This window comes from Lepus europaeus, chromosome 10, assembly GCF_033115175.1.
Source record: "Lepus europaeus isolate LE1 chromosome 10, mLepTim1.pri, whole genome shotgun sequence".
Classification (NCBI taxonomy): domain Eukaryota; kingdom Metazoa; phylum Chordata; class Mammalia; order Lagomorpha; family Leporidae; genus Lepus; species Lepus europaeus.
Window position 1 is genome coordinate 4726833 of NC_084836.1, and position 25369 is coordinate 4752201.

The 25369-nt window shown below is 63.9% G+C and overlaps 1 protein-coding gene across 1 annotated transcript in view; it reads left to right on the forward strand.

Annotated features, from left to right (window-relative positions):
- The window catches only part of EFCAB6 (EF-hand calcium binding domain 6), a 248212-nt gene that overhangs the window by 202738 nt on the left and 20105 nt on the right, over positions 1-25369 (forward strand). The window contains exons 26-27 of the mRNA XM_062201869.1: positions 5422-5620; positions 13000-13191. Coding sequence (XP_062057853.1) covers positions 5422-5620; positions 13000-13191 — 391 coding nt within the window. The remainder of the gene's footprint in view (positions 1-5421; positions 5621-12999; positions 13192-25369) is intronic.

The window sequence follows — 25369 nt, forward strand, 5'->3', positions numbered from 1 at the left end:
GGGGGGACAGGGGCTGTGTCTGTGAGGGCCCAGAGTGCCGGGGACAGGGGCTGTGCCTGTGAGGGCCCAGAGTGGGGGGACAGGGGCTGTGTCTGTGAGGGCCGAGAGTGGGGGGACAGGGGCTGTGTGTGTGAGGGCCGAGAGTGCCGGGGACAGGGGCTGTGTCTGTGAGGGCCGAGAGTGCCGGGGACAGGGGCTGTGTCTGTGAGGGCCGAGAGTGCCGGGGGGACAGGGGCTGTGCCTGTGAGGGCCGAGAGTGCCGGGGACAGGAGCTGTGCCTGTGAGGGCCGAGAGTGCCGGGGACAGGGGCTGTGTGTGTGAGGGCCGAGAGTGCCGGGGACAGGGGCTGTGTCTGTGAGAGCCGAGACAGCCGGGGGGACAGGGGCTGTGTCTGTGAGGGCCGAGAGTGCCGGGGACAGGGGCTGTGCCTGTGAGGGCCGAGAGTGCCGGGGACAGGGGCTGTGTGTGTGAGGGCCGAGAGTGCCGGGGACAGGGGCTGTGTGTGTGAGGGCCCAGAGTGCCGGGGACAGGGGCTGTGTCTGTGAGGGCCGAGAGTGCCGGGGACAGGGCTGTGTCTGTGAGGGCCGAGAGCCGAGAGTGCCGGGGACAGGGCTGTGCCGGTGAGGGCTGCTCTCCTCTTCCCACCACGAGAATCTAAGCAGGGGAGAACGGCAGCAGGGCAATAATTGGCCCAGTGATACAAGGGGTCCTCGTCAAGCCGTTGGCGAGTGGCAGCTCTGCCCCAGGGAGCAACGAAAGGACTGCGGCTCTGCCTTCCCCCTTCAGTGGGGCGATCAACTGTTTCCTGCACTGAAACCTTAATAAGGATCCAGCGCTGGGCTCCTTGTGTCTCCTCAAAGGCATCTGGATGCTAAGCATCGCCATTATTTGTAATTACATGTAGATTCTTCCCCAGATCGGAAATAGACTTCTCTACTGCGGAGGAGATTAGCATATGCATCGGGTTCTGTTGCTGCATGTGAACACCCTGCCGGCAGCCCGGGCCACTGTGGACCATGCTGACCGTCCCTTCCCTCCGCGTCCCCGCCGTGGGAGCTGACCGTCCCTTCCCTCCGCGTCCCCGCCGTGGACCATGCTGACCGTCCCTTCCCTCCATGTCCCCGCCGTGGGAGCTGACCGTCCCTTCCCTCCGCGTCCCCGCCGTGGGAGCTGACCGTCCCTTCCCTCCGCGTCCCCGCCGTGGGAGCTGACCGTCCCTTCCCTCCGCGTCCCCGCCGTGGGAGCTGACCGTCCCTTCCCTCCGCGTCCCCGCCGTGGACCATGCTGACCGTCCCTTCCCTCCGCGTCCCCGCCGTGGGAGCTGACCGTCCCTTCCCTCCGCGTCCCCGCCGTGGGAGCTGACCGTCCCTTCCCTCCGCGTCCCCGCCGTGGGAGCTGACCGTCCCTTCCCTCCGCGTCCCCGCCGTGGACCATGCTGACCGTCCCTTCCCTCCGCGTCCCCGCCGTGGGAGCTGACCGTCCCTTCCCTCCGTGTCCCCGCTGTGGACCATGCTGACCGTCCCTTCCCTCCGTGTCCCCGCCGTGGACCATGCTGACCGTCCCTTCCCTCCGTGTCCCCGCCGTGGACCATGCTGACCGTCCCTTCCCTCCATGTCCCCGCCGTGGACCATGCTGACCGTCCCTTCCCTCCGTGTCCCCGCCGTGGGAGCTGACTGTCCCTTCCCTCCGCGTCCCCGCCGTGGGAGCTGACCGTCCCTTCCCTCCGCGTCCCCGCCGTGGGAGCTGACCGTCCCTTCCCTCCGCGTCCCCGCCGTGGACCATGCTGACCGTCCCTTCCCTCCGCGTCCCCGCCGTGGGAGCTGACCGTCCCTTCCCTCCGCGTCCCCGCCGTGGACCATGCTGACCGTCCCTTCCCTCCGCGTCCCCGCCGTGGGAGCTGACCGTCCCTTCCCTCCGCGCCCCCGCCGTGGGAGCTGACCGTCCCTTCCCTCCGCGTCCCCGCCGTAGACCATGCTGACCATCCCTTCCCTCCGTGTCTCCGCTGTGGACCATGCTGACCGTCCCTTCCCTCCGCGTCCCCGCCGTGGACCATGCTGACCGTCCCTTCCCTCCGTGTCCCCGCCGTGGGAGCTGACCGTCCCTTCCCTCCGCGTCCCCGCCGTGGGAGCTGACCGTCCCTTCCCTCCGCGTCCCCGCCGTGGGAGCTGACCGTCCCTTCCCTCCGCGTCCCCGCCGTGGGAGCTGACCGTCCCTTCCCTCCGCGTCCCCGCCGTGGACCATGCTGACCATCCCTTCCCTCCGTGTCTCCGCTGTGGACCATGCTGACCGTCCCTTCCCTCCGCGTCCCCGCCGTGGACCATGCTGACCGTCCCTTCCCTCCGTGTCCCCGCCGTGGGAGCTGACCGTCCCTTCCCTCCGCGTCCCCGCCGTGGGAGCTGACCGTCCCTTCCCTCCGCGTCCCCGCCGTGGGAGCTGACCGTCCCTTCCCTCCGCGTCCCCGCCGTGGGAGCTGACCGTCCCTTCCCTCCGCGTCCCCGCCGTGGGAGCTGACCGTCCCTTCCCTCCGCGTCCCCGCCGTGGGAGCTGACCGTCCCTTCCCTCCGCGTCCCCGCCGTGGGAGCTGACCGTCCCTTCCCTCCGCGTCCCCGCCGTGGACCATGCTGACCGTCCCTTCCCTCCGCGTCCCCGCCGTGGACCATGCTGACCGTCCCTTCCCTCCGTGTCCCCGCCGTGGACCATGCTGACCGTCCCTTCCCTCCGTGTCCCCGCCGTGGACCATGCTGACCGTCCCTTCCCTCCGTGTCCCCGCCGTGGGAGCTGACTGTCCCTTCCCTCCGCGTCCCCGCCGTGGGAGCTGACCGTCCCTTCCCTCCGCGTCCCCGCCGTGGGAGCTGACCGTCCCTTCCCTCCGCGTCCCCGCCGTGGACCATGCTGACCGTCCCTTCCCTCCGCGTCCCCGCCGTGGGAGCTGACCGTCCCTTCCCTCCGCGTCCCCGCCGTGGACCATGCTGACCGTCCCTTCCCTCCGCGTCCCCGCCGTGGACCATGCTGACCATCCCTTCCCTCCGTGTCTCCGCTGTGGACCATGCTGACCGTCCCTTCCCTCCGTGTCCCCGCCGTGGGAGCTGACCGTCCCTTCCCTCCGCGTCCCCGCCGTGGGAGCTGACCGTCCCTTCCCTCCGCGTCCCCGCCGTGGGAGCTGACCGTCCCTTCCCTCCGCGTCCCCGCCGTGGGAGCTGACCGTCCCTTCCCTCCGCGTCCCCGCCGTGGGAGCTGACCGTCCCTTCCCTCCGCGTCCCCGCCGTGGACCATGCTGACCATCCCTTCCCTCCGTGTCTCCGCTGTGGACCATGCTGACCGTCCCTTCCCTCCGCGTCCCCGCCGTGGACCATGCTGACCGTCCCTTCCCTCCGTGTCCCCGCCGTGGGAGCTGACCGTCCCTTCCCTCCGCGTCCCCGCCGTGGGAGCTGACCGTCCCTTCCCTCCGCGTCCCCGCCGTGGACCATGCTGACTGTCCCTTCCCTCCGTGTCCCCGCCGTGGGAGCTGACCGTCCCTTCCCTCCGCGTCCCCGCCGTGGACCATGCTGACCGTCCCTTCCCTCCGCGTCCCCGCCGTGGGAGCTAACCGTCCCTTCCCTCCGCGTCCCCGCCGTGGACCATGCTGACCGTCCCTTCCCTCCGCGTCCCCACTGTGGACCATGCTGACCGTCCCTTCCCTCCGCATCCCCGCCGTGGGAGCTGACCGTCCCTTCCCTCCGCGTCCCCGCCGTGGACCATGCTGGCCGTCCCTTCCCTCCACGTCCCCGCCGTGGACCATGCTGGCCGTCCCTTCCCTCCGCGTCCCCGCTGTTGGAGCCCACGCAGCCGCTCGGCCGCTGCGGGCTGGTGAAGCTCAGGTCCTGGCTCCTCGTCTTGAGACTTGGACAGCCGAGCCCTGAAGCCACCCACCGCAGCGCACCGGCCTTCCGGGCTGTTCCGTGCTGGTGCTTGGCGCCGCACGGTGGGGAAGCAGCCTAGAGTGGGAGCATCGGCAGCCCCAGGGCATTCGCGTTGCAGAAATGTGAGCTGTGGCTGCAGCTGAACTTGACCGAGTGCTGCTCCACGTCTGGGATAAGCATGCAGCGGGCGCCCCGGCGAGTGTCTGGGCTCTTCTCGCCGCGCCCTCGTGGCCGGAGAGGCAGAGTTGAGGGCGCGGGGGCCTGAGCTTCCCCACGGATGTCCTTGATGAGATGCACACGCAGGGAGTTTTTACTGGAGAAGAGACAAGCCAGGCGGGGTTTGCAAATGTATCCTCAGAGCGCTGTCGGCGACAGCTTCGTCCCGGCCGTTCTCGAATGAAAGTCTCGCGAGTCTTTTACTCCGTTCCCCTTCTCGTTTTCACTTGCGCGTCTCCTCCCGTCGACTCCCACTGCCTTCCCTGGGCCCAGCCTTGGCTGGCTAAGGCCTTGAAGGGCGGGCTCCTTGCCACCTGCCCCACGCGCCGGGCCAAGCTCGCTTCCTTCCACACCATCCCGGCTCAGTGACCTGCTCCATCCCTGGGCCCAGAAACAGGGCCAGACTCCTTGGCCAGGCCTCCCCTCCCTGTCGGCTGTGAGCCCTGTTGTCCAGCTGTCCAGCCTGTGGGCGGGGTGGCCTGTGGCCCTGCCAGCCGACAGTGACCCTCGCTGCCACCTCTCGGAACCTGGCCTTGACCTCGGGCTCTGTGGTACTCACGTGGACCCACCTGATGTGGGAGCTCCTTGGCGCAGACACAGCAGCAGGCCAGGGCGCAGTTCCTTGAAGTCACTCATTAGCCTGTACTGCTCTGTGCTCAGCAACTGTGTTGAATGAATAAGTCAGGTTTGTTTTGTTTTGTTTTGTTTTAAGTTAGTATTGTAGGAGCCAGCATTGTGGTGCAGCAGGTTAGCTCACTGCCTGCAACGCTGGCCTCACATATGAGCGCCGGTTCAAGTCCCTGCTGCACACTGCAGCTCATCGCCTGGGAAAGCACTGGAAGACGGCCCAAGAACTTGGGCCCCTGCACCCACGTAGGAGACCTGGAGGGAGCTCCAGGCTCCTGACTTTGGCCTGGCCCAGCCTTGGCCATTGCGGCCATTTGGGGAGTGAACCAGCAGATGCATGATCTCTCCCTCTCTCTCCCTCTGATTCTGACTTTCAAGTAAATAATTTTTAAAAAAAAATTAATGCTGGAGCAGACATTTGGCCTGACAGTTACGATGCCTGCATGCCACATCGGAGGACTGGGTTCATACCCCCAGGTCCTGACTCCGGCAGGTGTGTATCTGGGTGGGTTCCCGGCTGGGTGGAGACCTGGCTGGAGCTCCAGGCTCCTGGCTTCAGCCTGGCCCGGTCGCAGCCGTTGTGAGCGTTTGGCGAGTGAAGCCCTGGATGGGAGCACTCGCTTTCGCTCTCTGTCTTTATGAAGTAAGTAAGACACTCTTTCCTTTCTTCCGGGGCAAGCTGGGGAGTGAGCCTGCACGACAATTCCATCAACCTCGCCGACTTCCTGAGAGCTCTGGAGAGCAGCCGGCCAGGGCCAGAGCCGCCAGACAAAGAGGAGGACGGCGGCGTGGTGGTGGACTTCTCCACGGTGACCCTCCCGGAGGTCGTGAGGAGCGTTCAGCAAGTGGTGGGCTCCTGCCAGCCGGCCCTGTCCCAGGTAAAGGAGATGCCCGGGGCGTCTGCCCGCTCAGTGCCTGCCGGTCCTCCGTGGGGCTCCAGGCAGTGCAGAGTGGACATGCCGAGGCCCCAGAGCTGTCTCGGATGCAAAGTGCCCTGTATTGGCAAATGCTGGGTGTGGGGTGATGCAGGGGGTTCTGGGTAAAGAGGCCAGAGAGGCCCTGGGGGATGGCAGCCTCAGCACACGCCGTGAGCACTCAGGTGGGCCGGTCGAGGTGGCCTTGAAGAAGGTGGCAGGGGCTAGGCTGTGGCATAGAGATACTGCGGGCCACCAGGAGGCAGGGAGTCACCCAGGAGACGTGAGCATCACAGCTGACATGGGCGTAGTGCTGTGTGGAGCGGTGCCACGAACCACGAGTGTGTGTGGAGTGACAGAGTCATGTGCTGTGTGTGTGCATGGTGCTGTGTGTGGAGCCACGCCGTGAACCACGTGTGTGTAGTGCTATGTGTGTAGCCATGCTGTGAACCACGTGTGTGCAGTGCTGTGTGTGTGTGTAGCCATGCTGTGAACCACGTGTGTGCAGTGCTGTGTGTGTAGCCATGCTGTGAACCACGTGTGTGCAGTGCTGTGTGTGTGTGTAGCCATGCTGTGAACCACATATGTGTAGTGCTGTGAGTGTAGCCACGCCGTGAACCACGTGTGTGCAGTGCTGAGTGTAGCCATGGTGTGAACCACGTGTGTGCAGTGTGTGTGTGTGTAGCCATGCTGGGAACCACGTGTGTGCAGTGCTGTGTGTGTGTGTAGCCATGCTGTGAACTACATGTGTGCAGTGCTGTGTGTGTGTGTAGCCATGCTGGGAACCACGTGTGTGCAGTGCTGTGTGTGTGTGTAGCCATGCTGTGAACCGCGTGTGTGCTGTGTGTGTGTGTGTAGCCATGCTGTGAACCACGTGTGTGCAGTGCTGTGTGTGTGTGTAGCCATGCTGTGAACCACGTGGGTGCAGTGCTGTGTGTGTAGCCATGCTGTGAACCACGTGTGTGCAGTGCTGTGTGTGTAGCCATGCTGGGAACCACGTGTGTGCAGTGCTGTGTGTGTGTGTAGCCATGCTGTGAACCGCGTGTGTGCAGTGCTGTGTGTGTGTGTAGCCATGCTGTGAACCACGTGGGTGCAGTGCTGTGTGTGTGTGTGGCCATGCTGTGAACCACGTGTGTGAAGTGCTGTGTGTGTGTGTAGCCATGCTGTGAACCACGTGTGTGCAGTGCTGTGTGTGTGTGTAGCCATGCTGTGAACCACGTGGGTGCAGTGCTGTGTGTGTGTGTAGCCATGGTGTGAACCACGTGTGTGCAGTGTGTGTGTGTGTAGCCATGCTGTGAACCACGTGTGTGCAGTGTGTGTGTGTGTAGCCATGCTGGTAACCACGTGTGTGCAGTGTGTGTGTGTGTAGCCATGGTGTGAACCACGTGTGTGCAGTGCTGTGTGTGTGTGTAGCCATGCTGGGAACCACGTGTGTGCAGTGCTGTGTGTGTAGCCATGCTGGGAACCACATGTGTGCAGTGCCGTGTGTGTGTGTGTGTAGCCATGCTGGGAACCACGTGTGTGCAGTGCCGTGTGTGTGTGTGTAGCCATGCTGTGAACTACATGTGTGCAGTGCTGTGTGTGTGTGTAGCCATGCTGTGAACCACCTGTGTGCAGTGCCATGTGTGTGTAGCCATGCTGGGAACCACGTGTGTGCAGTGCTGTGTGTGTGTGTAGCCATGCTGTGAACCGCGTGTGTGCTGTGTGTGTGTGTGTGTAGCCATGCTGTGAACCACGTGTGTGCAGTGCTGTGTGTGTGTGTAGCCATGCTGTGAACCACGTGGGTGCAGTGCTGTGTGTGTAGCCATGCTGGGAACCACGTGTGTGCAGGGCTGTGTGTGTGTGTAGCCATGCTGTAAACCACGTGTGTGCAGTGCTGTGTGTGTGTGTAGCCATGCTGGGAACCACGTGTGTGCAGTGCCGTGTGTGTGTGTGTGTAGCCATGCTGTGAACCACATGTGTGCAGTGCTATGTGTGTGTGTAGCCACGCTGTGAACCACGTGTGTGCAGTGCTGTGTGTGTTTGTGTAGCCATGGTGTGAACCACGTGTGTGCAGTGTGTGTGTGTGTAGCCATGCTGTGAACCACGTGTGTGTGTGTGTGTGTAGCCATGCTGTGAACCACGTGTGTGCAGTGCTGTGTGTGTGTGTGTGGAGGGACGTGTCCCACATGTTTGTGGTGCTGTAGGAGCCCCACTGCAGACCACGGGGTGGTCCTGGAGACAGCTTGTTGACCACGCCCCCTGCAGGGCTGGGGCAGCAGTGGGAGGCGCCGGCGCTGTGCAGAGGGTGGAGCTCTACGCGTCCACAGCGCCGAGGAGGCTGGGCACTGCGCCCAGGCAGCACGGTGGAGACGGGCTTGGATCTGCTCAGAAACCCAGGCCCTGCCCTCGAGAGCCCACGCTGGGGTCTGCTCTGGGTCCAGCGCTGCCCTGGGACGGGGCCTCCGCAGCTTTGCAGGAGCTTGGGGGCACCCCTGCTGATCCAGGAGTCCTCTGCAGGGCAGGGGAGGGAAGTGAACGTGCCCAGGACCACAGGGGCCCTGTGGGGCAGAGCGGGGGTGGGGGGCAGGAAGGCGGGGCATGGACGTGTCCCGGTCCTCCTGCAGACCCAGCCGCTGGGGGCAGAGTGGGGCAGGGGACAGGAAGGCGGGGCATGGACGTGTCCCTGTCCTCCTGCAGACCAGCCGCTGGGGGCAGAGCGGGGCAGGGGGCAGGAAGACGGGGCATGGACGTGTCCCTGTCCTCCTGCTGACCCAGCCGCTGGGGGGCAGAGTGGGGCAGGGGACAGGAAGGCGGGGCATGGACGTGTCCCTGTCCTCCTGCAGACCAGCCGCTGGGGGCAGAGCGGGGCAGGGGGCAGGAAGGCGGGGCATGGACGTGTCCCTGTCCTCCTGCTGACCCAGCCGCTGGGGGGCAGAGTGGGGCAGGGGGCAGGAAGGCGGGGCATGGACGTGTCCCTGTCCTCCTGCAGACCCAGCCATTGGGGGGCAGAGTGGGGGTGGGGTGCAGGAAGGCGGGGCATGGACGTGTCCCTGTCCTCCTGCAGACCCAGCCGCTGGGGGCAGAGCGGGGCAGGGGGACGGGAAGGCGGGGCATGGACGTGTCCCGGTCTTCCTGCAGACCCAGCCATTGGGGGGCAGAGCGGGGCAGGGGGGCAGGAAGACGGGGCATGGACGTGTCCCTGTCCTCCTGCAGACCCAGCTGCTGGGGAGCAGAGTGGGGCGGGGGGCAGGAAGGCGGGGCATGGACGTGTCCCTGTCCTCCTGCAGACCCAGCCACTGGGGGCAGAGCGGGGCAGGGGGCAGGAAGACGGGGCATGGACGTGTCCCTGTCCTCCTGCAGACCCAGCCGCTGGGGGCAGAGCGGGGCAGGGGGCAGGAAGACGGGGCATGGACGTGTCCCTGTCCTCCTGCAGGCCCAGCCATTGGGGGGCAGAGCGGGGCAGGGGGCAGGAAGACGGGGCATGGACGTGTCCCTGTCCTCCTGCTGACCCAGCCGCTGGGGGGCAGAGTGGGGCAGGGGACAGGAAGGCGGGGCATGGACGTGTCCCTGTCCTCCTGCAGACCAGCCGCTGGGGGCAGAGCGGGGCAGGGGGCAGGAAGGCGGGGCATGGATGTGTCCCTGTCCTCCTGCAGACCCAGCCGCTGGGGGCAGAGCGGGGGTGGGGGACAGGAAGGCGGGGCATGGACGTGTCCCTGTCCTCCTGCAGACCCAGCCACTGGGGGCAGAGCGGGGCAGGGGGCAGGAAGGCGGGGCATGGACGTGTCCCTGTCCTCCTGCAGACCCAGCCGCTGGGGGGCAGAGCGGGGCAGGGGGCAGGAAGGCGGGGCATGGACGTGTCCCTGTCCTCCTGCAGGCCCAGCCATTGGGGGGCAGAGCGGGGCAGGGGGCAGGAAGGCGGGGCATGGACGTGTCCCTGTCCTCCTGCAGACCCAGCCATTGGGGGGCAGAGTGGGGGTGGGGTGCAGGAAGGCAGGGCATGGACGTGTCCCTGTCCTCCTGCAGACCCAGCCGCTGGGGGCAGAGCGGGGCAGGGGGACGGGAAGGCGGGGCATGGACGTGTCCCGGTCTTCCTGCAGACCCAGCCATTGGGGGGCAGAGCGGGGGTGGGGGGCAGGAAGACGGGGCATGGACGTGTCCCTGTCCTCCTGCAGACCCAGCTGCTGGGGAGCAGAGTGGGGCGGGGGGCAGGAAGGCGGGGCATGGACGTGTCCCTGTCCTCCTGCAGACCCAGCCGCTGGGGGGCAGAGCGGGGCAGGGGGCAGGAAGGCGGGGCATGGACGTGTCCCTGTCCTCCTGCAGACCCAGCCGCTGGGGGGCAGAGCGGGGCAGGGGGCAGGAAGGCGGGGCATGGACGTGTCCCTGTCCTCCTGCAGACCCAGCTGCTGGGGGGCAGAGCGGAGCAGGGGGCAGGAAGGCGGGGCATGGACGTGTCCCTGTCCTCCTGCAGACCCAGCTGCTGGGGGGCAGAGCGGGGGTGGGGGGCAGGAAGGCGGGGCATGGACGTGTCCCTGTCCTCCTGCAGACCCAGCCACTGGGGGCAGAGCGGGGCAGGGGGCAGGAAGACGGGGCATGGACGTGTCCCTGTCCTCCTGCAGACCCAGCCACTGGGGGCAGAGCGGGGCAGGGGGCAGGAAGACGGGGCATGGACGTGTCCCTGTCCTCCTGCAGACCCAGCCGCTGGGGGCAGAGCGGGGCAGGGGGCAGGAAGACGGGGCATGGACGTGTCCCTGTCCTCCTGCAGGCCCAGCCATTGGGGGGCAGAGCGGGGCAGGGGGCAGGAAGGCGGGGCATGGACATGTCCCTGTCCTCCTGCAGACCCAGCCGCTGGGGGCAGAGCGGGGGTGGGGGGCAGGAAGGCGGGGCATGGACGTGTCCCTGTCCTCCTGCAGACCCAGCCGCTGGGGGCAGAGCGGGGGTGGGGGACAGGAAGGCGGGGCATGGACGTGTCCCGGTCCTCCTGCAGACCCAGCCGCAGGTCTCCGTGGAGATGCGCTGTTTGCTCTGCACAGCTGGGTCTCTGGCTGGGGACCCCTCGACGCTGACACACTCCACAGCGGCCTGGGAAAAGCAGGGGCCACGGGAATAGCTCCCTCTCCGCTCCTGACAAGCGCCCCGATCACCCAGGCCCCTGCTTGCTCAGCACAGGAGCGGGGGCCCCGGAGTCCCTGTGGCAGGGAGGTGCGCGGGCACGGCACAGCCAGCTCGTGCACCTTCTGGGACGGCCGTGGCCGTGGCCTCGGCCTTGGCCTTGGCCTGGAAAGCAGACCTTCCCAGCACCCCGGAGGTTTCCTGAGTCTAACGCCCGTAGGCCCCGGGTTTCCCGGAGAGCACGGGCAGTGAAGCGCCAGCGGACCCCGCGCCTGATGGATGCCGGCGGCTCGGGGAGCCCACGGCAAGCTGGCCCTGTCTTGGGACGCTTTGCCTCGCCCAGCCGCCCGCTCTGAGTGCTGCAGTCGCCGCGCGGCTGGATCTCGGCGTTCTCCGGCTGTCAATCTGTGCACCATTCAGGTTTCTCAGAAGCGGTGTGGCAGCAGCCACGTAAGGCCGCCCCCAGCCGCCACGTCCCCTCCTCACCACCCGCACCGCGGGCACCGTCAGGACGCTTCTCTCACTGAGCCCCATGGAGCCCTCAGGGCAACGCTGGCTCTGGCTTCCGAGAAACGCGCCCTAGGCCCTGAGGTTCTGAGTGAGAAATGGTCTCTGGTCCCGAGGAGGTGGGGGGGCGTCGGAGCCGGCGCCCCTGCAGGTCATCCAGACGTCACAAGCACCTTCTGAGCCCACGAGGAGGAGCAGGGTGGGGGGCAGAGGGGGCGTCTGCGCCCCTGCAGGTCATCCAGACGTCACGAGCACCTTCTGAGCCCACCCGACGATGCCTCGCGGCTCTGTAGACTGTTACGGGGGGCGCCGGCCCTTCACATCAACCCCCGCCTGGCCAGGTGTGCACGTGGGCTCAGGGAAGCAGGTCCTGGGGCCGGAGGGAGCCGGGCCTGGGCTTGGGGCCCCCTCCCCACCACCCACCCGCACCACCTGCCTGCTCGTGCCCTCAGAGTGCACGCTCCTGTGTGCTCCTCTCCATCTTTCTCCTGAGCGTGTGTGCCCACCCCCGACGTGCCCGCACTTGGAGAGCCGCATCGCCCGGGAGACCGTCCGACTCACTCACCCCGGGGCGGTTCATCTTTCCTTGAAGAGAGTAATGCCCAGAGAGGGACCCACCTGCGGCGCAGAGGACGAAGCCACCGCCTGCGTGGCATGGGTGCAGATTTGGGCCCCAGCTGCTCCACTTCTGACCCAGCTCCCTGCTAATGGCCTGGTGCTTGGGCCCCTGCACCCACGTGGGAGACCCAAAGCAGCTCCTGACTCCTGGTTTTGGCCTGGCCCAGCCCTGGCTATTGTAGCCATCTGGAGAGTGAGCCAGTGGATTGAAGATCTCTCTCTCTCTCTGACCTCTGCCTTTCAGATACATAAAATTAATCTTTAAAAATCAAGCCAGGAACCTCACGTGGGCAACGGAGCCCAGGCTCAAAGACTGTAGGGCTAGGGGACGCCACCCCTTCCATGGCTGCCCCATGTTACTACGAACTGCACAAAGCTTCAAGGCTGCTCTGCTCCCCTCGTGCCGTCACCCTGGTGGACCCTCGGGGTGGGCCTGCTCAGCCCTGAATGAAAATTAGCCACAAGGGAATTGGGTTTGGAGTCTGCAGACACATTAAATTCTTACTTAAAAAAAGATCTTAATCTAGCACTTGATACAGATTTCCTAGTGCGATAAAAATGAACGATTCTGTTTCGACAGATGGGAAAAAATGTGCTTGCTTTTTATAGCATGGTTTGCACTTTTTCAGTTTGGCTACACTGCTGATTCCGCAGTGTGGACCCCGGCCCCCAGCACAGCCACGGGCGGCAGGGGTCCTCCTGCGGGGTGAGGCCAGCAGGGCATGGCACGGAGTCAGGCCCAGACAGCAGCCTGTGCGTCCAGCCTGCGGGGTGGTCCCGCGGCCCAGCACTCCCAACGCCAGCTGCCTGCCTGGAGACCCCTGTCCCTAAGTGACGTGGTCCCCAGGAGCGGGAATGCGGCCGAGAGAGCCGGAGCGAGTCACTGCGTCAGGCAGAGTTGTGGGAGTGCGGGAGGGGCCCAGCAGGTTCTCGGGACCTGGGTCAGCACCAGGCTTCACACCCTTCCTCTCATCCCCATGGGAGCCCCCGCCACGTTGCACAGAGGCCACGGCGCCCTGGGCTAACCCTTCCGTGGCGGGCGCCTTCATGTGGCGATGTGCACGTTCGTGCACAGATCTCGCTCGCGTCGGCCGGCGTTTGCCATCTCTGCCCCTCTCCTTGTCCAGGCCTTTTCCGCGCTGGATAAAGAGGACACCGGGTTTGTGCAGGCGGCAGAGTTCGGGGACGTCCTGAAGGATTTCTGCCACAGGCTCGTGGATAGCCAGTACCACTACCTGCTGAGGAGGCTCAGGCTCCACCTGGCGCCCTACGTCCACTGGAAGTACTTCCTGGAGAACTTCGGCTCCTTCCGGGAGGAGGTGAGGCCGCGAGCGTCCCTTGGTGACCTTGAAGCCAAAGCGCGTTTTTACAACACAGGCCCTGGGGTGGAACCACACCAGACGCCCTGGCGGTCACCTCCTGTGTTCGGCTCACTCCAGGGTGAATTCTCTGCGGGGGTGGGGGAGCTAGAAGGTGGGCACGTGCGCTTGACCTTGTTGGAAAAGTTTTGTTTTCTTTTTTTAAAAAAGATTCATTCATTTCTTTGAAAGAGTTACAGAAAGGCTGGGGAGGGGGGGAGAGGTCTTCCGTCTTCCATCCAATAGTCCACTCCCCAGATGGCTGCAATGGCCAGAGCTGCGCCGATCCGAAGCCGGGAGCCAGACGCTTCCTCCAGGTATCCCACGCGGGTGCAGGGGCCCAAGGACTTGGGCCATCTTCCACTGCTCTCCCAGGCCTTAGCAGGGAGCTGGATCAGAAGTGGAGCAGCCGGGACTCGAACCAGTGCCCATATGGGATGCCGGCACTGCAGGCAGCGGCTTCACCAGCTATACCACAGCACCAGCCCGTATTGTATTCAAAGATATCTCTGAGCCTGTTCTTGTCTGCTTGTGTGACATGCTAAGCAGCCTTAGATCCCAGAAGAGGCTCTGGTGCCGAGATGTGAGGCCCGCTGCCAGCAGGCCCTGGGCTGTGGGTGGGCAGAGCCTGGGGTCCAGGTTCATGCGGACACGGGGTTCCAAGAGAAGCCAGCCTTCCCCAGGCAGAGGGGCTTCCTGGAGGAGGGTGGCCGGCTGACGCGGGGGCCGTGTCGCCTCCCAGGACGGCCTTAGGCTGGTTCTCATTTCTGAACTCAGATGGTCCAGTGTCGGCAGCAGCAGTCTCCTCGCGACAGTCACTGAGGTGTTCGGGCACCGCTCTGTGCAGGGCGCTGTGCTCAGAGTACGTGCAGGTACCGCGGTCCCTGCCTCCGCAGAAGGGGCCTGGGCACGGTTACCCGCCTGGCCGCTGGTGCTCGTGTGGCTGCGTCCCAAGAAGTGCGCCAGGGCAGCGTGTGGTGGGGGCCCTTGTGAGGTGTGAGGACAGTGGTCACGGCCCAGCGACCGGGGAGGCCCAGCCTGAGTCCGTCGTGTGCGTTTCACCCCGTGTAATCCTGAGCTCCCCGAGGGACACATCTGCGTCCCCATCTCCATTTCCTAGGTGAGGGCCCTGAACAGAGGGTGGGGTCTTTGTGTGCAGCGCCTGACTCCGGGCCTCTGAAGCCTTCAGGGTTTGATTGTTTCCGCTGTCGGGTTTGATGTTGCTAACGATGTATCAGATCGTGTTGCTTGGTTTGAAACTTTATGGACACTATCTTTGTCACTCTTTTTTAAAATTATTTAAAAAAATTTTTTTTGACAGGCAGAGTTAGACAGTGAGACAGAGAAAGGTCTTCCTTCCGTTGGTTCACCCCCCAAATGGCTGCTACGGCTGGCGCTGCACCAATCTGAAGCCAGGAGCCAGGTGCTTCTTCCTGGTCTCCCATGCGGGTGCAGGGCCCAAGCACTTGGGCCATCCTCCACTGCCTTCCCGGGCCACAGCAGAGAGCTGGCCTGGAAGAGGGGCAACCGGGACAGAATCTGGCGCTTCAACCGGGACTAGAACCTGGTGTGCCGGCGCCGCAGGTGGAGGATTAGCCTAGTGAGCCGTGGCGCTGGCCTCTTTTTGTTTTCTTGCTTGATGTTGGCTCTAAGGTCTGTCCGTGTCACCACCCTGTCTCCGGCACGTTCGCAGGAGCTGCTGTGAGGTCGTCTGTTGAGTGAAGTTCTTTGTGGTGGACACGCCCAGCATGGCCAGCAGCCTCCGTCGATGGCGTGGAGGTGGTTCTGTGTCCGCCCGTGCAGAGAGCACCTGCCAACCTCCCACGCTGTGGCCTGTGCGCTCTCAGGAGCTGCTGGTGGGGGCAGGGCCCGCGCTCAGCCCCGTATGGCCAGTGTTCTCCCAGGTGGTGGTACCAGGATGCACTCCCAGCCACGGCGCCCGAGGGCTCCCGACACCCCCGCCCCCAGTGCTATCCCCTGAGGTCCACGGTTGTCCTAACTTCCACCAAGCTGGCCGTTAGGTTTGTGTGTGACCGGCCATCCAGGTTCCACGTCTGTGCGTTGTGCGTTGCCTGGGCAGTCCCAGGCCTCTGTCGGCTGCTGAGTTACAGGCACCTCCTCCCAGGGGCTGACTTGTCCCTCCCTTGGTTGTGTGACCTCACTGCTGTAAATGATGATACTTTTTGTGATTTCAAACAAAAACATATTCACTGCAGATGGAGTTAAAAATAAGACAAAGAAGGCTTTAATCTTAGACCCCAAATAGGAGTACAATGCGAGAAAAACCTCGACGCCATCATGAGCACCTGTGTGCCCTGGGGCTTCACAAGTCCGCGTGGCCCGAGCCAACGTGTGCAGAAGTCACTGCCGCCTGACGCAGCGTCTGGGACACCGCGGTGCTCGCAGCACGAAGGGAGGGCCGACATCGGCACGTCCATGGGTTCACACCAGTACCCCGTGCGGACGGCCAGGAGCGAGCGGCGGAGAGAGCGACCCCTGCAGGCCCCTCTCCTAACAGTTTTCATTGTGGTCGGTGCCCAGCAGAGGTGCCGGTGGGCTGGGGTGGCAGGAGCTAGAGAGGTGACGGGGTGCGCCCGTTCAGCCCCACCCTGCTCCCCAGCAGCGCCGCCGTGGTGCTTCTGTGGCCTCGGCTTCGGCCACGTGCCTTCCTGGCCCGCGCCGCGTGCTGGCCCTGCCGTCCCGGCGCTGGGGACGTGGCGGTAAGGATCAGCTCCGCGACTCTGGCTCTCCCGCCCGTCTCCTCCGCCTCTTCCCTGACTGTCAGGCCTGGCGTGCTGCAGAGCGCCCCTTCTTCTCTGACGCGTGGGGTTCGTTCCGTGTGGATTGCGTGGATCCCTTCACTCTGCCCGTGCACACGTGTGTCCTGTGGGCCCACGTGAACCAAGCACCGAGCAGGTGCCTCCCGCGGGGCAGACAGGAAGTGGGAGCTGGATCATGGGTCCACAGGAAGTGGGAGCTGGATCATGGGTCCAGCTCCAGGCCCAGCTCCTGCTGTCTCCCTCAGCACCCGGCTCAGCCTCCCGCGAGAAGGTTGTGGGTGGATTGCACGGTGAGTGGGGAACACACGTGAGCTCGGAGCAGCCATGGGGGCATGGAGGAGGCTTGGCCCGGGCTCCGCAGCACCATGTGTACCCGCCTCACCCTGCTCGTCCACGGGCAGCAGCCCAGGAGGACGCGAGCCCAGCTCCTGGCCCGAGTGCAGGAGCACAGGTTGTACCAGGGAGCTGTGGCTGAAGGGACAGTGCGAGCGTGGCCACCAGCGTTCCCGGACACGTTGAACAATGGGGAACCAGAGGGCCTCTTTGATCCTGCTTCTCTGGTGGCCGCAGGGACCGCCCGCCCGCGCCCCACCTCCTCCGCGGCGGAGTGTCTGACCTTGCTGACGGCAGGTGAACCAGGACCTGGCCTCGCTCTCGGGGGGCTGAGGGCATGCAAAGGAGAGAGGGCCGCGTGGAGACTTTGTTCTCGTGTTAAGGGCTTATGTGTGTATGTATAAGGCAGACTTAGAGAGGAGGATTGTGGGAAGAGGAAAAGGGAGACAGAGAGGTCTTCCACTCACTGTTCACTCGCCTGGGGCTGGGCCAGGCAGAAGCCAGGAACCTGGAGCTCTGTCTGGGTCTCCCACGTAGGTGCAAGGGCCCAAGCGCTTGGGCTGTGTTCCGCTGTTCTCCCAGGCACACTAGCAGGGAGCTGGACCGGAAGTGGAGCAGCCGGGACTTGAACCAGCGCCCAGATGGGATGTGCATTGCCCAGAGCGCCAGCCCCTCCTCCTGAGGACTTGTACAGCTGACTCTTGGGTTGGGTTTTTCATAGAAAGGGAAAGAAGCAGCGAGCAGTCAGGATGTCCACGCAGCACCTTGAGCTCACCCAGTGTGGGGGGGTGCACAGCTCATCAAAGAGATCACCAGGGCATTGCTAAGGTGGTCGCCGTGCCTCTGCTTGTGCCGGACACAATCCCTAGCCACAGCCGTGGTCTTGGGAAAAGGGAGAGCAGAATTGTGGCTAAGACACTGCGGAGCCTGCGTGGCCTGGAAGGAGGCAGCGGGCAGAGGGGCGCCCTTTCCAAGGTGACCCCACAGCCGTTGACTGCTCTTACGTCCCGTGTGGCCGTACCCTGGACAAGTGGGGATGGTGGGGCCCCTCTCGCAGCAGGTGCCGCGTGCTCTCCCATCCCTGCTGCGGCCCGACTCCTGCTTGCTCCTTCCAAGGCTCGGGATCCGTCTCTCTGGTGGGGCTCTGGTACCTTCCCGAGCTTCAGGTGTGGTGGTTATTCGCGGAGTTCGAGAACCGGTCTCGCGGCACAGAGGCCGGTGAGCTGCTGGAAAGGTCAGAGTGGCTTTGACCTTCTCAGGGAGGAGCGAGGAATTTGTCCAAGGCAGGTGGAATCCTTGACACCGTGGTTCAAGCTGAGAAACACCTGTACAAGCTAGAAGGAGGAACGAGATTAACACGGAAACGTCGGCCGGCGCGTGCTGACCGAGCCAGGCGGGAGGCAGCGTCCAGCACCCTCTCCTCGGCAGATCTCTGCACTGCTCCAGAAACGCTTTGCATTCAGGGCGCTTTGTGCGAAACAGAGAGTTCCACCTTGCTTTTAGAAAATCGTTCCTGCTGAACGTTCCTTTTACATCTTAAAGTGCAATTTCAGTGTCTTCCCTGAATGTAAAAATAACACTCAGAGCAGAAGAATTTTTAGAAAACAGCAAAACCCATATAAAAACCTCGCTGCTATATTACCATGGAAATAATGGAATTTCTGTAAGAAAACGCAGCCTTGTTGAATGCAGAGTAATTATTCTATCCCATTGTAGCAGGCAGAGAACCAGTGAGGCCTTCCCTTGCTTTGTGTTGATACACACACGATCTATGAAGTCATTCAGTTCAGCGTTAAATAACTTGGAGATGGTTTCTCTTTCCAGCGAATTTTAAAATGTGACCGTAAGGCGCGGTGCGTCTGCAGCCTCCCCGAGCGCCGTATCTGTCGGTTGCCAGCGCCGTTTCTGTTCCTTTTTTTCTCGTGGCTGTGATGGTGTCCGAGCAGCACTGGAACGGGCAGGTTTCCCCCAGGAAGGGGCTCCCGCATCACCGGAAGTCGCTCAGATGTCATCATTGCCGCTGTTTGCTCTTGTTATTTTTTTTCTTTAAGATTTATTTATTTATTTGAAAGTCAGAGTTATACAGAGAGAGGACGAGAGGCAGAGAGAGAGAGGTCTTCCACCCGCTGGTTCACTCCCCAATTGGCTGCAGCAGCCGGAGCTGTGCTGATCTGAAGCCAGGAGCCAGGAGCTTCCTCCGGGTCTCCCACGCGGGTGCAGGGGCCTGAGCACTTGGGCCGCCATCTACTGCTTTCCCAGGCCATAGCAGAGAATGGGATCAGAAGTGGGGCAGCTGGTCGACCCAGCGCCCACATGGGATGCCAGCACTGCAGACGGCAGCTTTACCCGCTGTGCCACAGCACCGGCCCCCGCTACGTGCTCTCGCTCCTGACATCCAGGGGCCACGTCCTCCCCATGTGATTTCAGTGATTATAAATGTTTGCCCCACCTGCTGTGCCATAGGCTGCTGGAGCCAGGCGAGGCGTGAGGGGCAGCTCCAGGTGGCGTGGGCGCTCTGGGTGGCCCTGATGGCCAATCAGAACAAGGGGGCTGCGGGGCTCCCTGAGCCACGGTGACACCAGCAGCCGCTGAGCAGGGCCCTCAGGTGTCACATGGCCCATCACGTACCTGGCTGTCCTCAGGGCCCTGCCACTCAGCACAGGAGGCGAGGCTGAGCCACCTGCACCAGGGCAGACAGCCTATGCGAGCGACAGGGTCTCGGCGTTGTCACCGGCAGGGTGGCAGTTAGGCAGAGCACGTGACGATGGCGCTGGCGCCCAGGCCAGGCTGATCACGGTGACACTGCGGCTCCTCTGCACACACATGCTGAGTCCCGCTGGGATGTGAAGCCTCCTTTTGGGGAGCAGTGTATGAAGCCCCACCAGCCCCGTTTCCCGTGGTGTGGACAGTCTGGGGGGCCTGGGGCACACACTGGTCTCACAGTTGCAGGGGGAAGCTCTGCCGGGAGCGGCTGTGCCAGAAGCAGGACGGGGTCGCCGCCAGAGGGTGACCGGCTGGCTTTCTGCTGGATGGGTGGGGCCCCACCAGCTTTGGTGACCTGCAGCCCCGCCCCGAGGGTGGCCACACTTCTTCCCTTGCTGGTGGAAAGACCTCCCGAGGCCATGGATTTGAAGGCAGACAGACCCCCACTGACTCTGGGAAAGTCGTGGTTTTAGTCTGTGTGGTTGGATTTTCCCGACATGCTGTGTTCCCAGAGGGCAGGGCCGGCGGTCGTCCTGTCCCTCTGTGCAGCCTCACTCGCTGGCTCTTGGTTGTCCTCAGCTGTGAGCATCACTTGTCATGAAGCCATTTATCTCCCCGCTGTCGGTGCTTGGTCACATCAGCAGGTGTGAGGGCCAGGCCCCGGCAGGACGGGTGAGCACACCCATGGCTCCCCTGGGGTGAGGAGTGCTCTGCCTAACTGGCTGTGACCACTCGTGAGCAGAGCAGAGGGCCACCCTGGGCTAGCCCTGAACCCTGGACTAGAGAGGTCCAAGCCGAGAGACTGCACGGTGGGACAAGTGACCGCCTCTCCTCCCCTCCCTGGCAGTCAGACGTCGTCAGAAGGGTGGCCGATGAGCCATGGGCACAGGCTGTGAGCTGCCACTGCCCCGAGCACTTTCTAGAATGATCCTCATAGCAGACGCTAAGGTGTGGCTGCCACCGTCAGCTCTGTTGCCCAGAGGAAGAGACGTCCAGAGGAGGGCGTGCTCACGTGGGCGGTGGTGCCGAGAAGGGGTTAGGGCTCCCGCGGCCCCAGCACCCTGTACGGGGAGAGCGCCTGGGTGCCTCCCCAGAGGGCTGCTGCCCGGGTCCAGCCAGCGCTGTGCACCAGTGCCTGCGTTCCTGACCTTTCTCTGCCCTCCTTCAGGCTGGTGACGTGACTCAGTGGTCCGGAATTCCTCTGTGATGGTTTCATAAGTGACTTTACCCGTGAGTTTATTGAATTGTGGGGGGCAGCCTGGGTGTTGCCCTTTTCTTTCTCGGCGTTTCCGGCGATGTCGTGCTCCCGGGGGATTTGGGAATTGGGTGTTTGCGGTGCCATGCGGCGTGTCAGCGGTGAGTGTGTGGCACTGGCGGAGGGGCGGGGGCCCGCTCTGCCTGGCTGGGGTCAGAGACCTGATGAGCTTGTGCTGATGTCTGGAGAGGTGAGGTGGGGGGCAGCTCAGGCAGACGTCGGGAGAGGGGTCCCGGGGACGTTGAGCGTGGCACCCACCTTGGGCAGAGCATGTGGAGGGGGAGGCCGGGGCGCCTGGCGGACCTCTGTGCTCCATCCTTGCTGGCTTGGCCGGTGGGCATCTCAGAACCCCGGATCCTCCAGGGAAAGGTCTGGGGCTCTGTCGCCCCTGCCTGGGACAGTGCCTGGCATACAGGTGGTGACAGGTGGGATCCCTCCATTCCTGCTTCCAGTAGGCACCGGCAGTGGGTGGAGAGAGGAGAACACAGCCTTGGAGCTGTCCCCGTCATCCTCCATGGTGGTACCCTGGGGACCACGGGTGGCCCGGCCTCCCCGAGGAGAGCCCTGCTTAGCCCATGGTCAGGGACGCCCCGGCTGCTGTGCAGGGGATGCGAAGGCAGAGGTAAGCCCTCGCGGCGCCAGTGCGGTGAGGGCAGCCCGGGCCTGGAGCTCCCGGCTCCCGCACACACAGCCTCTGCTCGTTTTCCTTGGGATTTTTAAATGTTGTATCTTTTTTTTTTTTTTTTTTTGACAGGCAGCTTTGATACTGTTGTTATTTTTAGCATTCATTTATTCGCTATAAATACAAATGAAGATACAGTACAATTAATTTCTTGGCTAATCAAAATATTTGATCAAATGAAGCACTTTTTCAATTCTTAGCAGTAATTCTGCGGCACGGATCTTTGTGGAGCGTCCGCTCGGGCATCCTGCTACCTGCTGAGCGTCCTCCCCTGAGGTCAGCAATGCTTTTCCTCTTGCAAGGCATCCTGGGAGATGTACCTGGGGTGACGCGTGCAGTGTGCCCAGCTGGCTGTAACCTCACGAGAGCTAAGTTCACACGCAGAGCGGTATCTCTAATCCAGCAGGTGGAAGGGGCCTTGCCAAGCCCAGGGCCACCAAGGCCCCTGGCTGTGCGTCCCCCGTGGCCTGAATCAAGCGATCCCCGCCCCTCTGCTGTGTAACGAACAAGCCCAGAAACCGCAGGGGCGACGACAGAGCAGTCGTTCAGCTCCCACTCCCGTGGGGCAGCTGGGCACAGCTCTGGTGGTCTGACCGGCGCCTCGGTGCCCCTGCCTCGCTTGTGCTCGCCGGAGCCGTGTCACGGCCAGCGCGTGTTCCTCTCCAGGCCATGGCACGGCTGCAGGCCGGCTTGCCCCGTTGGTGCAGGTGCCTTTTTGTTATTCGGTCACACCGTGCAGATGTATTCCAGCCTTGCGCTGGGATGAAGGTTCCGAGGTTCAGGAGACCCGTAGTCCCATTGTGATTTTGGCTCTTCTCCCAGGCTAGTGACATGGCGTGACCACGTCTCACGGTGCTGGGCAGTCACCCGGGTAGCTGTGCCACTCCCAGGAGGTCCAGCAGCCGAGCTGCTCGGTGTGTTTTCCACTGGATGAGATTCAGGACGTGATGGGCGGTGGCCCCGTTGTATATTAATACCCATCCACACTTTCATTGCCGAAAGCAAAACATTTGGCCAAATCCAAGGTCAAGGGCAGGGAGATTCCTCGAGCCTCCTAAGTGGGAGAAGCCGCACAGGGGGAAAGAGCAGGGAGAGTGCAGAGGTGGGGGCTTGAGTGCCTCAGACCCCGGGGTCGACGTGTGTGCCTCTGCCTTACACCGCGAGACAGGCGTGCACCGCCGCCTTAGACCGGATGGACATGTGCGCTTGGCCCACCCCCACCCCCCTCTCTTGGCTACAGAAGTTGTCCGGGCTATGACTTGGTGGCAAACCGACCTGACAGGACGCCCGTGGCCTCCCTTCTGGAGCCGCCCCATGGGCAGAGGGGCCAAGAGGAGGTGCGAGTGCGCAGGTGGGCGGGGGCAGAGCACGCGCTGGCCAGCCTGGCCTGGACGCTGCTTCCTGCACTTGGCTCAACGCTCGCCTTGCGTCCCGGCTGGCGCCTCGGCATGGGCCGGTACGAGAGCCTCTTGCCATGAGCTTCTTCCTGTCACATCTGTGTTCCCAGCAGCGGGGCCGCGTTCCACAGCCCCTCTCAGAGGCCCGAGCGCAGCCACTTCCTGGAGTGGACGCAGGGTCCCTGACTGCCTCCTTTATTCCTGGACCGATCTCACGGGAGTTCTCTCCAGTGTGGTCATCTGCACTTCACAGACAGCACGTGAGGGAACCAAAGCTGGCAGAGCGGGCCCCAGCCCCAGTAGGCGCTCAGGAGGCTGCTTGCTGGCTGGGCGTCCCGGCTTGGTGCCTGCCAGAGGACTCTACCAGGGCGTGCACAGGTAGCCGTGCGAGCCGAGCTGCTCTGAATCAACACCCGCAAGTCAGGAGGCCCCAGGCCTCAGGCTGCACGAGGGAGAGGAGCCGCGGGCCCAGGGCACGAGGCAGGGGCCAACGAGGAATTCCGGTTCTGCACGGGCCCTCCCGCCTCCTTCCGAGCCCTGGCCGGGACCTGCTGCACCGAGGCGGCCCCTTGGGTGATGTGGTCGTGGGGGATCAGAGCCCAGGCTCGGCCACAAAGCCGCGGCTCGCGTTCCCTGAGCAGGTGCGGGCGCGCTGGGCAGGGACGCGGTCCCCCAGCGCACGGCGTCGTGAGTTCATGGATGGGAGCTGCTCCGTGCTTTGTCTTGGTCGATTTTACCTCCCGTGCCCACACCGATGCAGCCTCAGGGAGGCCCCAGGATTCCCTTTTGGTGTCGGCGGCGTCTCTTTCTCGGCCACACCCGTCCACGACCCTTGTTCGTGGAAACCTGGCCGCGTGGGTGCCACTGAATCAGTAAGCGAGCATCCTTTCGAGACATGGAAGTCTCTGCTCTGGCCAGCCTGGAGCGCACAGATCCCACCGCTTTCTCTCTCTGCATTCGCGAGGTCCCTGGACGCAGCCGGGCAAGGCGGGCGGTGCTGGGGGCGCAGCTCTCCCGGACGCCAGTGTAGACGAAGGCGGGCGCCCGGCGCCTCGCCCCTTCCTCACGGCGTCCCCTCGTCCCGTGCCGCAGCTGGCGTCTGTCCTGAGAGGGCCTTTGAGCAGAGCGTAGTTAACGTTGGAAAGCAGCGTTTGCATCTGAAGACCGCGGCGTCCTTCCTGATTAGGAGGGACGTTTCTTCTAGCTACAGAAAAGGCGTCGTTTCTCCCATTCAGATGTAGCGATCACGTGAGCCATGCCGGGAAGTGCCACCAGGAGCCATCTGTTCCTCCGCGGCACCTCCCGTCGCTCGGGCGAGGCCGGTGGAGGCCGCGCAGCCCTGCTGAGCCGCGGCTGGGACCCAGGACTCTGAGCACAGCACCCAGTCCGGCACGGAAGCCCCGGGTCGCTGCCCTCCAGCGGTCGGTGGGTCTCTCCCTGGGCGGGGTGGGGTCAGGGCGCAGCCACACCCACCAGGCCCCGGGATCCTCGGGTCAGTGGTTTGTCCGCTGTGCACCGAGGTGATGACAGTGGCGGCTGATGGAGGTGGGGCTTTTTGGCACCTTCCTTGAGGTGCCCGGTGCCCGTCTTGAGCAGGCGGTGGGACTTCGGCGTGTCACAGAAGCGCGCCTCCGGTTGCGTGCCCGTCACTGCGCTCTTCTGCCCTCCCTCACAGTGCTGGGCTTCTCTGGGCGCCCGCAGAGTCCCTGTGCCTCTCCTCCCCCTCCTGGCCGGGGGAGGTGGGAGGTGCCTGTCCCAGGGCACGGCCTTGCCGCTTCTGTGACTTTGCGGGATCCTTGGCCTCCTTGACCTCACGTCTGTTGGCTGTTGAGGAAGCTCGGGGTCACCCCCTGCTGAATCCATTCACACGGCACTTCCTGTGGCTCCCACCAGAGCCCGGCCCCGGGGGATAGCCACGTTCCTCTCCCCTGGGCGGAGACTGGAGGGCTGGTCCCAGTCCCAGGACCTAGCAGAGGTGCAGAGGTGTGTGGTGACTCGCTGTGACGATCTGAGTGTCCCCTGCGTGTTCACCTCAGCGAGGGCAGCACAGGCACGAGGGCCACCCCCCATGGTCACTGTGACTCCTGCTGTGCCCATGAGGCCACGCAGGTGGAGCATCCCGGGCCGCACTGTCCGCGTGTCAGGACCGCACTGTCCGCGTGTCAGGACCGCACTGTCCGCGTGTCAGGACCACAGGAGTCCTGCCGGGCGGGGGCGAGTGGTGAGATCTGTGTGTGCATGCGTGCACGTGCGGGTGCGTGGGAGACCCCGCCCTGTGGCCTCTCCACGTGCTTGTCCACCTCATTCTCCCGTTGTTAAGTCATTCGCTGAGCCCCTGTGACCCATCTTACACACCCACCCAGGGGGTGGCCAGCTGTTCATTGTTGCTGACCTTGTGAATGGCCCGTCGCGGCCGTAGCTCCCTCTGTGTCTCTGAGGGGAATCTGAGAGGCCGCAGCACGTCTCGGCGCAGGAGCCGCCAGGCCCCGAGCCTCGCTCCGCCCCTGCGGCATCGGCATCGTGTCAGAGGCTTTGCTAGTTTGTTGGATGAAACAGCAGAGTCTTGTTTCAGCTCCCGCTTCTTTGCATCCTGACAGAGTTGGAGTTTTTTTGAAAATGTAATTATTTGAGAGGCAGCGACACAGAGAGCCCCCAGACGCCTGCAGCAGCTGGGCCAAGCCGGGGGCTGGGGACGCGATTGTTGGCTCCCATGGGGGCGGGGGACGGCGGGATCCGACGGCTCGAGCCCTCACAGGTGCCAGGTGCGTCCTCTTGACCCCCAGGCAAAACACCTGCCCCGAGGTCAGAGCTGACAGGCCGGACACTGCGAACAGAAGGCCAGAGCGCTTCCCTCGTGCGTGCGTGTCCTGCTAGGCTGAGGAGGATCAGCGGTAGATGCGCTGTGGATCTGAGAGCAGTGAGCGAGGCAGACAAGGACTATGGGACCCCCGAAGGAGGCACAAGGACAGCACGTGCAGAGGGCCTGGGG